Below are 14,504 nucleotides of genomic sequence, written 5' to 3'. Positions count from 1 at the left end.
ATTTTTCAACCGACCAATAACCTTACAAAAATGTCAAAAAGTTTTTGCTCATGTCGCGCGAAAGTGGAGACCGGCCTTAATGATTATTCCAGATCTAAATACATACTGGGCGGAGAATCGATACAAAAATTCCACTAGGTGTTAGAAATTTCTATTTTATTTCGACCAGACCTTTTTTCAGAATTTCAGAAAATTTTAGAATTTTGAGAATCTAAAAAAAAATTTTTAATTTCACATATTTTGTTACATCTTAGTGATCCTCTTATTTTTAAGCATTCATTTATGGAGCGTATATTTTTTAAATTTTTGAATTTCTGAATAATTGTTTTTAATGAATTTAGTTTTAATTACTATATTGTTAATTTAATTTCGAAAATGTTTGCATGTAACTTTCTACTCTTTATTAATTAGTACAGTTTATTATAAAGAAAAAAAATTTTATGAGGCTCAAAATGTAGCCCAAATCGTTGGGTGCGTAATGTACCTAATTTTCTCTTATTGTAGAGGTGGGCCCCGGGGGGGGGGGCAGTGGGTTTACCAACTGACGGTATGTGCGGCGAAAAAATTGGCTTTTAGAATCGCACCCTTACAGTGCAGGAAAAAATCAGTGAAATTCATACCCTTACAGTGCATTTTTTCAAATTTTAAACTCTTTTAGAGCAAAAATTTGCAATTTTTCCCAGATTTGCTGAAATTTCCACCCTTACAGTGCATTTATCAAAAGTCCACCCTTACAGCGCATTCCTGATGTTTTGAAAAACATACCCTTAACCGCCGCACATACCCGTCGGTCAATTTGCCTGACTGCCCCCCCCCCCGGGAGGTGGGCTCGAATTAGAACCTCTTGATGGTTATATAACATCAAAAGTTATTCTGTCTGTATCCAAGAATTGTCAAGAAAACCTTCATTCTAGAGAATGCAGTTAAATCTCGCTAATTCAAACTCAAACGGGAAATTTAATTTGTTCGAATTACAGAGAGATTGGAGTTGTAGAAAGCATTTGACACAAAGGTTTCTTCTTGACTGGGACTGAAAATTAGTCATAGCGTCCTCCAGTGTTCAGGTACCCCCAGAACATTTAGGTACCCCCAATCATTTTGGTACCCCGAAAATTTTTAGAATTCTAAAGCAGCCCCCAACTTAGAGTTACCCCCTTTTTTATTGTTAAAAATGCAATAAAGGATTTTCTGCTCTTTTGTCATTCCTGGGAAAATACTTCCATGGTGGCCAGCACTTCCCTTTCAACAAATTAAAGGGTTTCACAAGGGTCATTTTTGACTAATTTTCCCGCAGGGTTTCAAAGGTTTTTTACCACAAACTTTCAAGGGTTTCTAGGGTTTTTATTTAATCTTTGCTAGTTTTCAAGGATTCCAAGTGAATATGTGGACAATAGGAGAAAGGTTGAATTTTCAAATCTTAAGGTTGGATCCTCAACTCCCTCAAAATGCATAAAATACCCCACTGCGTGAAATGGTCCTGTATACGGCCAAAATTAGCAAAGGATATACTGCGCATACATTGGGTTATGCGGGGGTTATCCATGAAACGCATACATAATATACACATTCGCGCATACAGATATCTGGGACAGGTATGGGAAAGTATATATCAACATATAGAAATGTTGTGTATACAGTCGATACATATGATATGTCAATGGCGGCATATACCTGGATATATTATGACATATAAGGGAGGATATATATTGGATATTTATTAGAGACGCCATGTGCAGTTTTTGTATACATACAATATTTAGAATTTGGATAGCGTATACAGTTGAGATATAAAACGAATAGTAAAATAAGAGCTAACATTACGTAATACCGAATTTATTTTGAATGACGTAATTTTGTACTGGGCATGAAGGGAATAGATGTGACTAGATTTATACGAGGAAAGTCCTAGGATAAATCTGAGTCGGGAAGCAAAAAGGGAATAGCTCAAAATTTAGAACAGTGGTCAAGTTATATACATATTACTGGTCAGTAAAGCCAGTATGATTATACTGGTGAATGTTACACAAATTGAAGAAATTAAATAAAGGACCAATTATATTGACGTTTTCCTTTAACATCTTTGACGATTTTTTTATCTTTTAAAGCAATCATGCTATTGGAGTACAAGAAATAAAAATCTGCAAAATATGTAATACTAAACTAAATATTTACAATAAAATACAGTAGTTAGCTAAATTTAACTGATGGTGTAAATCAGTTATGAAACAAATGTATTTTTAAAGATTATGAAAATTTGCTAACATGCAAGCATCCTATTAATTTGGAATCTCAAGATTCTAGAATCGAATATAGAAAAAATAATGTCAAAGCTTTATTTAGAAAATGAAACGATAGATCAAGGTATGTATTGTTCATAATATAAAAACGAAGGATAAAGCCATATAATTCCATTTATACCGTCAATAAAAACAGAATGCAGTAATGGGCCTTAAAAATCCTATTCATCGCTATCAGATTCACTCGTTTCAAAATCTGATTCACTCATTCTGGATCCATCAGCCTCCGCTTCAAATTCAGCTACATGTTCTTCCGCATAAGCTTCACCTTCCAACTCTCCATTAGTGTTAGCGTTGACTTCATTTTCTATTACTTCTTCGGCGTATCTGTGCTCAGGGCTCAGGACCTCGTTGGAGATTTTAGTGAGGTCTGGTTGTCTGGTTGACAGTTCGCCGTAGTTTCGTTGTCGTTGCATTGCTTTGTCAATTCGTTCAACAAGATCATTGAGTCTTCCTGCTCTCCATTCCGGACGCCGCGAAACGTATCTTCTGTACTTCCCAGCACCAGCATCTTCACCATCCGTCTCCTGGTCTGACATTAATGCTGGACTCGCTTTCGACCAAAGCTGTTTATCATCCAGAGAGCCCGCACTGTTAACGACTTTACTTCGGGCTTTGAAAAGCTAAAAGAAATTAGAAAATATCAAAGTAAAGTGAAGACATATCAGGATCATCTAATGCATATCAATGAAAATCTGCAAATTTACTTCTTTTTGCCCTTTTGATATACATTTTCCGTAAGAAACACCCCTAAAAATGTCCCTGGAATTATACAAGATATTAAGGCGGCATTAAAAAGGGTACATGAAAGCCTAAAGGAGTGTTCGAAAACAATTAAGGTAAGTTGTATTGTCAGTCATACGATATAACTGGAATAGCATGACCTTATCTGGATTGGGATTAATAGACCTCTGTTCATTCTGGTGTTTATCAAACTGGAAAGCCATACTAAGACTATACTTGTACTCACATTGTGTCTTCTAGTCGTTCTCTTCCGTGTAATGGGTGCTGAAGGAGGTTCGCGATCATTTCGTTTCTGAGTTTGGAAATAAGTTTTAACTGCCTCTGAAAACATAAATTTGAGAAATAATTAAAGAAAACTACTCTATAATTTTCACCAAGAACAGATGCCAAGACAAAAAACCAACCGTATCACGAGCAGAGGTTTTGTTAAGAGTGCAGTATCTATTTAAAAAAATCGATTTAGTGAAACAAGAATTAGTTCCTTATTGAGATAACCGGTGACAACTTTTACACTCAAACTTTTTATACTCACCGAGAATTACATCATCTTCAACACCGAGCTCCATATCCTTAACTTTGTTGATGACTTTGGTCGTCACTTCCACGTTTCGCTGTGAACTGAATTTACTACCAGTTGACCATTGGTTATCAATCCCGAGGCCATCATACGCGACATGGACATGATACTATTGATAAATTTAACACTTTATAAGCATTTGTAGGAATAATACGTCAGAGCCTAAATAATTCTAGGGATAACCCCGATAAGCTTTCGAATTCTACCTGTGCACAGAGCAATACAAAGGGACAAAGGTAAGGAATTTATCAAGGAAAAGAACGTAAAATGCATAATGAAAATACGAATTTGGCAACACTCAAAGGTGTTCTACGTAGATGATATGCGGAAAATCTGAAGTAGAGAAAAACAGCCGGAACGATAACAACTCTAGATATCTAAATTTCCTTTCAAACTCAAATCCAACCCCTTACCGAGACGTTTCCCGGAACTTCTGGACGGCGTCTCCTTCGTCTTTGGTTGGACATTTCGAAAAGACGTTGCAGTTCCAAAACGTTCTTCTGTAACTCAGTGATATCGGATTTTAGGGATGCCACCTCAGCCTTGTTTTTCTGACGAACGCTCATGATACTCTTGTTAAAATTATCCTTGAGCCGGTCAAAATCTCTGAAATTATAACATTAAGATGAGATAGTTTGTATTCTAGCTTGCCTAACACAGCAAACCTCATTCAAGAGGAGTGCAAGTAAACAATGTATATATTGAAAGAATCGAGCCTCGAGTGCGTCAAGTCGTAATCGGTCGTAACACCCCCGGAACCCCCAGAAAGTTTTTGACGAAACTCCCCCCCCTTCCCTAGGGGTCCTCTTTACACACTTTTTCGAGGCCTCAAATCCAAAATAGCCACTTTTTTAATCAGATATGTAAAAAACTTTGGTACTAGTGCAAATTTAAAAGAAAGCCATACAAATCTTTGAATAAATTATGAGATTTAAAGATGAAACTTATAGTTTCAAGATCCTTGACACTCTTAACAAAAATGTCTATATTAAGTTGTTTGTGAATTTGTTTTATCAAGAGTAATTAGCAATTTAATTACATAAATGACGTTACGAATCTTAAAGAGACGTTCAAATGTTATATTACCCTCTTTTACAAGCTTAGTTTTAATGGGTAATCAACCTTTTTGTTTAGATTTTGTTTTTAATTGTTTGCAAAAAGTTTAAGTATCTATCTCAATTGATGTATCAAAAGTTATTACAAAAAAATTGGGATGAAAATATTTTAAACTTCAAGGAAAGTAGTAGTTCCTAAGGGCTCGAGGCCTCAAAATTGCCTTAGCAACCCAAAATAGCAACTTTTTTAATCAGATATGAAAAATAACTTTGGTACTAGAAATGTTTGAAAAAGTCTCATTAAATATTGAAAATTGTTGAAAATTAGAAAATGTGCTTTTCACCATATTCAAGCTTGAAAAGTTTTAAGCAAACTTTCTTTGTGCATGGATTTTGAAAAATCTTTAGCAACCCCAGGCCTGATCCGAAAATTGAAGTTGCTTATAAAAAATGTGTGCTGAAGATACAAAATGATTGGATATAGCGACCGGATCTTCTCAAATTTAACTTGGTATCAAAATTTCAGAAGATAAGGATTCACGTATGGTGGAATTGACTTTGAGGTCTTAGTAGGATTATGTCAAAATCAGAAAATTCTGAGTGGAGTTTCTTATGTACTACAAACTTTAATGTGGAAAGATTTCAGAGGATTTAATCGATTCAAAACAGTGGGTTTAGGCAGGTTCAAGGTCATTCTTATAATTTTTTGCAAACAAAAGTAACATACAATTGCTAACATTAAAACACTAATACCTAAATATAGCATTTAATTATATACAATACTCACAATACTCTTGGCATACCGAGGCTGAAATTTAGGTAAAAAGCACATGTTAACCATACTACCCAAGCTGAAATGCAAAAATTTTGCTTGAATTTTTTCTTCCAGGAAATTTTTCATTTCAAAATCGAAATGATCATTATTTCACTAATAACAAAAACTTTAGGCTATTTCTTTATTCTGGGTCGAACAATGTAAATATTAAAACTCGAAATTTTCAAATCTAAAGAAAATAAACAGGTCCAAGTCTAAACAGATAAGCATAAATTTAGGCTGAGAATTTTAAATTTTGTCAAGCATATCGATTTTCCTGTATGCTTATAAAGAAGAATGTACTTTAATGGGGATTAAATTTCGTAGTGTTCGCAGATTTGGATGTCATCAGGCGAGATTAATGCAAGATTAATAAAGTCCAAATGGAAATCTGAAAAGGCCTTATCCACAGTATATTTTTGAAAAAAAAAATTCAAAAGATTGTCAAAAAGCTACTTTTAATGTTTATTGACATCAAAGGTATTTCAAGAACCAACACGTAATGTTTGAAAGTAAAAAGTAAAAATATTATCTTCTGATGGTGCCCACAAACTTTAATCACATTAAAGTACTTTTTGTTTGACGTAAAAAAGGTAAAATCCTTATAAAAATCTAATAAAATCTAGTACTTTAACAAACTGACATTGCAATCCATCAGATCGTACCGATTTAAGGGTTCTTCAACTGTCATTCGTTTCGCCAGTTTAGTAATGTCCTCAATGTTCTGAAATTTCCCAATGCTGGCGAAATTGAAGCCAAGTGAGTATATGTCTGTGTAGACAGTCTGGGGAGAATTTGGCACGTTCCTTAATTCGGTGGCCAAGTGAATGTGGTACGTGTTGAATTTAAGCTGCTCTTTAGATCCAGCCTTGATATTATAATGAAATGGTGAATTCACAAGGGTACATTTTCCGAAATCAATTATACACGGTTGTTTGTTACTTCGAATCAAAATGTTCTCACTGTGGAGATCATTGTGGAGTAGTCCTTTATCGTGCATAAAGGATAACGCATCAACTAACTTTCTACATATGTCGAACCAAATCTTCTTTTTATACTGCCCAGACTTCAATACCGATCTTAACGTGGTTGAACTGGTGAGGCGGTTTGCATTTGAGGAGATGTACTCCATCAAAAGAGCTCCGGATTTTGTTAATCCGAACAAGTAAGGGAAACCTGGGTGTCCAGATAGACTATTCAAAGCTAACGCCTCTGCTCTCAACTCCTTCATTGATCCGGAAATAGTTTTTCGGGCGCATTTGACTCCCATAAATGTAATTTCATAGGCCGATACCTGGCCAAACGCACCACCCATTGTCTTATAGCCTAGATTTTTAAGTGATCCATCGTCAAACTCAGGAATGTTCGATTCCAGCTCAGTCAAAAGGTTGTCCATACAAGTTTTCTTCATCCTAGTTCTACTCTGCCTTGTCATTTCAGTCACTGTTTTTACTGTCCCTGGCCTCTTGGTGACAATGGTATGGTTTTTCTTCACCTCATATGTTTTCAATTGCTTTTTTGCTGTCACCAATTGACTGCGGACGGTTTTTTCCTCTTTGGCCTTCTTAATTCTTTGTTTTACTCTCATATCCTGCTTTCTCTCTAGCGCTTTTGCGTCACTTCTGAATGATTTTCTATAAACAATAAACAATGAAAGAACTTTCATTACGGTACTCTTCACAATAAGTAGGATTATCAAACTTTTTAAAAATTTGTAAACAATCAATGAATTTCTCTGACAAAATTGGAGAACTAAAAACTAAACTAAACTTTAACTGTTGTTTTATGTACATTATAATTTAAAGAATTTTTGAGTACTTAATTGGCAATATTTACTTAGATTGCTAATTTTGATACTTTTCATTATGAAGGCTATTTTAAAAAAACAATAATTGTTTTCTTCCCCTGGATGATCTGCAGATTCTTTTTCAATCTCATTAATTTGGCCCAGCCCTGGCTCTTGAACAAGGTCTTCCCCGTCATAGTGAGAACACCTCTTTAAAAAGGGGGGGTTGACTTTTGGGACTAATTTTCTGAAAAAGAGGGGGTTGAGGCGATTTGAAATTCAAGGGGTTGGTTGAACTCTCTTCTTCATTCTAAGATTTCTAAGAAGGAATTAAAAATTTTGAAAATCTGATTTGATAATGTTAAAAGGGAATTCTACAGTTGGCTTTCAGAATATCAAAACAGAATTGAAAAATCTCTTTCACATTAAGAGCTAGTCTTTTCAAAAAATGTCATATTTTTTTCTATTTTTCATAAATTGCTTATAAAAAATTGCTGACGTCATCAAATTTTGGGTGCCAAAGCAAACTTTGTATGGATATGTACAATCCTGCCAATTTTCATGACTTTTCTACCATTTTTCAAGTTTTTATGTGAACTATGTACCGCAAAAAAACCGCTAAATAGGGTTAAAGAGCGGTATAAGCAAAATTTTAAGTGAAACACACAGTTTCTAGAGGGATCAAGAAGGAAGGAAGTCTTGCGTAGGAAGGGGTCTTACTAAAATGGAAAAACTGGAGACCCCTTACTAAATTAGCTGACTTGAAGCATTTTACCAACAAGCTAAACTCTTACTGTTGTTTTAAAAATTTAGCACCAATTGAGTTTGTATAATATGATTTCAGATAGAAAGAGGGAAAAAATTCGTTAAAAACGTTCGACAAAATTTGCCCTCAAGGGATAAGCATTGTGTGCAAGGGGTGTCAAGGTCCCACCAAAAAAATGAGGTCCCAGCACTATCTAAAACCCCCACCTGATAACTTGAATCTTTGGTCCCACCTAAAACTCGAATTTTTCCCTGTTCCCAAAGGCAATTGTGTGTACCCCTTTTAACTATGAAAGTGATTCCGCTAAGATTCAAAGATTAAGATATGCTTCAAATTATGATTTTATAAAGAAGAGAGCATTAAATAGCAAATTGGTTTAAGTAAGAAGGCGAAAATTTTTAAAATGGTATGTATACTTGTGCTTGAAAATTAGGCCTCTGTAACGAAGTTGGCAAGTCCCACCAATCAAATTTTAGTCCCAGCTCATCCTATTAACCCCCCCTGAGATCCAAAAAATCCGAAGTCCCACCTAAAGATTTGGAACCGAAATCAACAAAGCCCCCCTTTAATTTAGGGGGGGTGCACACTATGATAACCCATCAAATGTGAACATTCCATTTATCACAAGACTCTTCTTATTAACAGGAAAATTATCATTCGTTAATCCCCTTTGAAATCTATCAAAAGTAAAACGCAATTGAAAATTTACCGCCATCTAATTTGAAATGTACTTTAATAACAGACTGTCCCAATTGAAATTTGCTGGTATTCGTGGGAGCCTCCCCTTATCTAACAATACCTGTGACTTTGATGTTTTTAATCCCAAATTGTCAACCTCGCCTGCATCTCAAAATTTTCAAAATCTCATATAGAATAGATTTCAAAATTATTCTTCACATCTTAAGAGGTATCTTCGATAAACATGGCTTTCATAGTTGTATTCAAATACTTTATATGCTTTAATTCACATATGACAAAAAAACAAACAGTTTGATTTTTGGAATAGACATTTAACAAATTATAAAAATGGGACATACTACTAATTATACTTTAGCATTTTGAATGCCTTAGTATAGGAAAAGTGATTGCCACATTTGACTACACTGATGCCGGTTAGTAGAGTGCCCAAAATTCATATTGTTGAAAAAGATGTAAAGAATGTCCTTTCTTCTTCATACAATGACATACTACTGATTATACTTTAGCATTTTGAATGCCTTAGTATAGGAAAAGTGATTGCCACATTTGACTACACTGATGCCGGTTAGTAGATTATCATTGAACAAAAAATCAGGGGATTTTTAAGACAGTATTTGATTACAACTGAAAGTCATCATATCAGAGCTTTTTTTCTCGATATTGAAATTAATCTATCCCAAAATAAATTGTACAGTAGAGAGCTGAGTTTTTTCATTTATATGCCTGGTTTAAAAAAGTCTAAAAACACTTTTTTTGGAGAATAAAAATAAATTTGAAAATTTGAAAATAAAAAGGGAAGTACCTCTGGGATACATCGCTGCCATTTGCCCTACTGTCATCTAACATACTGATTCCACTTATTCTTGAATTGTCCAAACTTTTGTTATTGTTTGATTGCCTGTTGAAATGAAAAGTAACAATAATTTTCAAGGATTTGAAAGAAATATATAGAATTACATTCCTAATACAATACAAATGCAATGATACAAAATGTGAGACTCTGTTATTGTTAATGACTGAATGAACCTGTCTGTTCACAATAACTGTGCACTCATTTTCGCTTTAATGTGGAAACGTATAGACTAATTCCCTTGGGAGAGGTTTCCATGCGGTAAAAAAAAAGAGTGCACACTTATCGTTAACTGAATTTAATTCATTTTTCAGGATAGGTACCGTGAGTGGTCCTAAATCCGACAACCCTGCGTAATTCCGACATCCCAAATAACTGTTATGAAAAAAATTCTATGTTTACAAATATTCCTTCTCCATGTTGAACGATAAACTATTACAAGATGGCTATAATGTCAAGATTTCAATTAATGTGATAAAAAAGTGTGAGTTGTAAAAATAATTATACCTCCATTATTCTGAATCTGTTCATAGCTTCAGCCAGGTTTCTAGCTCCCCCCAACAAAGTAAGGTCCCCCCAACAATTTAGCTCCCCCCAAAAAATTGCCTTGTGCTAGGTCCCCTAACACTTGGGGAAAAACAAAAACATTGTTCTCCCCCCCCCCGTAGGCCGTAGAGAAGTCAATAAAAAATATATGCGAGTACAGTACTGATATTAATATTTATGTTTACAAATCTTTTGCTTTTTATACTTGATTTAATAGTAAGATAAGAGATCTTTTGAAATTAGCTGAACAGCCCCCAGAGTCTCAGTCAGATCATATAGGCCCCCCAAAAAATCTAGGTCCCCCCAAATATTTTGGTAATTTTAGCCCCCAGGCTCTTTAAAGGCCAAAATATTTCTTAGCCCCCCCCCCCCCAAAAGTAAGGGGGGGCTGAAGCTGTGTCTGTTGCTCGTGTTTAAAACATTAACAATTTATGTAATAAAAAATTATGTTTTGTATAAGAAGCACAATTATTGTAATTTGGTTCAAAATCAATGTGTATCAAATCTCTCAGTTTAGTTGACACTTTGGTATCTTCATTGCGTCAAAGCGCAAAGTTTGTTTTTATTTTAGTTTGTATCTTTGAAAGACCCCATCGGATTTAGCCAGGGCTGTCGGATTTGGGACCACTCACGGTATTGGTGGAATAAAAATTAAAAAAAAAAAAATTTACTTTGGTGTTGAGGATTTCTTTTTTTTATTTTGAGGGTAAATAACCATTACTCCTCCAGGTGTAGAAGTTGGCTCTGCTGGTACACTTGCTCTTTTGCCCATGCTAAAACAAAATTAAAATTTTTTAAATATGTTTCTTAAAGAAAATTTCTCAGTTCCGATACCAATTTTTTATGTTATTTTTGTTACTCAGCCTGAATTTTTATAAAACCTACTTATTCATATTCATGATACGTAACGTTTTATAGAAAGAAAGCACGCAATAGCCCATGATGCGTTTGCCACTAGTTTTATCGACTATCGTTTAATTATTCAAAACTGGTTAGTGACAAACACCACTGAAGCATTTTTTTGGATTCTGAAGTACCAGAAGTATTTTGTGCGGAAAAAAGAAGTTCTGCAGTACTAAAATATAAAGTGAAATGTCCCCCACTTTCAAATGTACCGCTAGTAGCTTTAATATGAGCAAAAAAGAAAAAGTGGTTGAAACTTTTGTCCAGCTTCTAGCACTTAATTGTACAAAACTCATGCCACTAGGTTATAGATAGTAATAGATATTCAACTTTTTACTTACATTTTAGGTTAAATAAATGTGAGATTAGAAAGAAATTCAAAGATTGAAAAGTTAGAATAATTATGTTTGGTCTTCGATGAGTCTTGTGGAAAAGGGACTTTAAATTTCATGTGCTTCCCTTTAAACTTGATGTCTTCTAGTGTCAATCAAACAACAATAATGCAAACACAATATTGATTTTTTAACAACAAAAGCCTGGGGTTTTCAGTTGAAGCAAAACAATTGCTGGCCTCTCTCTTAAAAACAATACAACATTTTTCCAACAATGATTTTATTATTCCCTAGTCAGTGGATTTCAAATTTCATATTTCTAGAATTTTCTCCACACTTGGCTGTAAAGTTCAGATGGAAAACAGGGGGTAAAGAACAGACTTTGAAATCTTGTTTTGGTGGATGAATACTTGTATGATTCTGGAAAAATGGCTGGGGAAAAAGTATCTATGTTACAGAATAAAAAAAGTAAAGTAAACTTAGCTTTTTCAGGTAAAGAAGAATTGTAGAATCGTTCTTTTTCTTTGAATCTTCTTTCCCAAATCTCTCCAAATCTCGAACAGTCTCGAATTCTTCTTTTGTGACCAACATCATTTCCAATGTTTCCATTCACTTTTTAGCGCGCTTTATTCCGTTTAGCCTCTGTAATTTACCTTTAAGTTAAAAAAAATGCGCGAGGCTAACAAATGTAAACAAACATGGTAGCCACTCACTGCGCTGTTGTTGCATGTTGGTCTGTTGGGGAAGCGACAGTCTCTGTACCACCATAATGGTGGTACAGAGACTGTCGCACACGAAGCATATCACATGTTAATAATTGCAATGAGTTGCTGTATGGAGTCATCATCAAAGCGAAAGCCCTACATAATACTAAATTGTGGTCAAACTTATCAAAGTCAGACATGGGGAAGATAGAGAAAGCACACCACATGAGAGGAGCGTCATTGGCATATAATTTTTGAAGAAGTTCAAAAGCTCATGCTTACTTTTGGTTACTTTACTTTGGTTACACCACATATGATGTGGTGATGAAGTCGAGGAGAGTAGAAATCAACCCCGACACCACCAGCTTTTATAATACACAAAACGATACTCAGAGCGATGATTTTTTTGAGACAATAATAAAAACCTGGTGATGGAAAAAAGAGGTGAAAAGTGCAACCAACGTAAAGACACTAACTCAATTAAAGGAACCAAAGCAAGATGTTTAAACATACTATTATTAAAAATACATAATGATAGAACTGCTGACGAAAAATGCACAAAGTCATCGACACAACTGATGCTGTGACCTCTGGCTCTGCTCTGGCTGGCACTACAAAATATGACTGAAATCAGAGACAATTTTGAACAATGTATTACGTTCAAAATTCTTTTTTGCGAAACATAGAGAAAGACACCACTCAACACGTATCAGATAGAATATCAAATATAAATACAAAAGAAATAATAACTATGACTTAACCTTGGATCTAAGAAATCACTTGAGGGAAAAGGCTTATAATACAACTAAGAAATTCATTTTAAAAAACATTATTTTGAAATTATTACTATTAGGAATAGCAAGGAGGAGGAATAGACCTTTTTTCAAAGAGGCCACCCTGCTGAATAATTATGTAGTCCAGCAGAAAAACAATGATAAAACCATGCATAATTATTACAATATGCATGATACAGTAATTATGCATGGCTCAATCATTGTTTTTATGGCTGGACTACATAATTATTCAACAGGACGACGATGAGCTCATTTTTTTAATTTACCTTGTTCTCTATAGTCCTTTTTGGAATAATTGATGTCATAAATTGTATGCAACCTCCATTTCTATACTAGTGAGGGATAGGAAATATAATTTTGCCGTTGTTTACATTTATCTACTTATATACCAGTAACAATAGATAACACAATTAGAATGTACGCTTTCTAGCATTAAGCATTTTTCCAATCCGTTATATAGGTGAAATTGAATTGTTAATTGTGCAATCAGATGGAAGAATTTACACTTTTTTTTAGTCATTTAAGGCTATCTTCTTTTGTATTAAGCCATTTCCATGCAAATAAACCAGTCATTAACATCTTATTTCTTCTTAAAAGTTGCTTAGATTTTGCATACTTTTTTAAAAGGAATTTCACCACTGCAAATTTGTGCTCCACATTTTTGCATACAAAAGCAGATAGTTGCTGCAATTCCAAAAAGGTCTATTCATCACTTATATGGCGAATGGAGATTTAATTTTGACAAATTAGTTAATGAGTGTAAATCTGCTCTATTTTGCCCTTTTTCAAGCAATTTTCATGAATTTCATTTGTTAGTTAGGCAAAATATCAAAAAATCTAATTTTGAACCAAAGTTATTTTGGTGAGTAAGGAAAACATTTAATTTAGTTTTGAAGAGAACTAATCTTGTTAAATCTTGTCTAAATTCCCTAAATTCCCAAAAAATTTCAACACACAACAAAAATTGTAATCTTTCTAGAGCAGAAACAGCAAAAATCTTTGAAAAATGTGATGTTGTTAGGCCTTTCTAAGCATGACAGTTGTTTTGTTGATGGCGTTCAATGCAAATTGCTTCTGATTGATTTTTGTTTTTAGAAAGTGACTGATGAACAAGGAGGAATTATTTTTTGGGTCAGTCGGGTGATAATGCCCTACAAAGATTTTTGTGATTGCCCCTTAAAACCTCAGAGACGTAGAGCTGCCTAAAATTTCTGCCTGTTAAAAAATTGTAAATATATACAGATATTTTAAATTTTATACTGTTAATATATTTTACGGACAGGAATTTGTAAATTTTGCCCACTGTGATAGGAGAGATTCAACTGGAATGAATAAACAAATAATAGAATGAATGACATATTGTTAGTTTAGTGATATGGTAATTTTGGTAATAATGTGAAATCAAGACAAGTGAAGTCATCCAAGTTAACTTTAGATAATTCAAATTACATAAAAGTATCTACCTAGGACGATATTTGTGCAAGATTTTCTGAAAAATAAAAAAACATTTGCTTGACGATTTTTAAACAATAGCCCCTTCAGTATACATTCATGCTACATTAATTTGTGTATCCTGTTTTACTTGTTCAATTTGAATAATGTTATATTACCGTTCTCTTTAAATAGAAAAATGGATT

At 34.1% G+C, this 14,504-nt stretch overlaps 1 protein-coding gene across 2 annotated transcripts; it reads right to left on the bottom strand.

The window, feature by feature from the left end:
- Nucleotides 1-2,064: 2,064 nt before the first annotated feature.
- LOC136801611 (uncharacterized) lies at nucleotides 2,065-11,970 on the bottom strand. 2 transcript variants are annotated; one of them, XM_067058252.1, is made up of 6 exons: nucleotides 10,806-11,970; nucleotides 9,541-9,636; nucleotides 4,032-4,224; nucleotides 3,574-3,727; nucleotides 3,268-3,362; nucleotides 2,065-2,920 (listed from the first exon to the last, which is right to left on the bottom strand). In XM_067058252.1, exons 1-6 carry the CDS (start codon nucleotides 10,904-10,906, stop codon nucleotides 2,459-2,461), a joined length of 1,101 nt encoding a protein of 366 aa, XP_066914353.1. In that variant the 5' UTR covers nucleotides 10,907-11,970; the 3' UTR covers nucleotides 2,065-2,458. The 2 variants fall into 2 exon arrangements, with proteins under 2 accessions (XP_066914353.1, XP_066914352.1); XM_067058251.1 differs by lacking the exons at nucleotides 2,065-2,920; nucleotides 3,268-3,362; nucleotides 3,574-3,727; nucleotides 4,032-4,224 and adding an exon at nucleotides 6,001-7,121.
- Between the last annotated feature and the right edge of the window lie 2,534 nt (nucleotides 11,971-14,504).

This window comes from Clytia hemisphaerica, unplaced genomic scaffold, assembly GCF_902728285.1.
Source record: "Clytia hemisphaerica strain Z4C2 unplaced genomic scaffold, Clytia hemisphaerica genome assembly, whole genome shotgun sequence".
Classification (NCBI taxonomy): domain Eukaryota; kingdom Metazoa; phylum Cnidaria; class Hydrozoa; order Leptothecata; family Clytiidae; genus Clytia; species Clytia hemisphaerica.
This window is presented reverse-complemented; position numbering and strand designations above follow the sequence as displayed.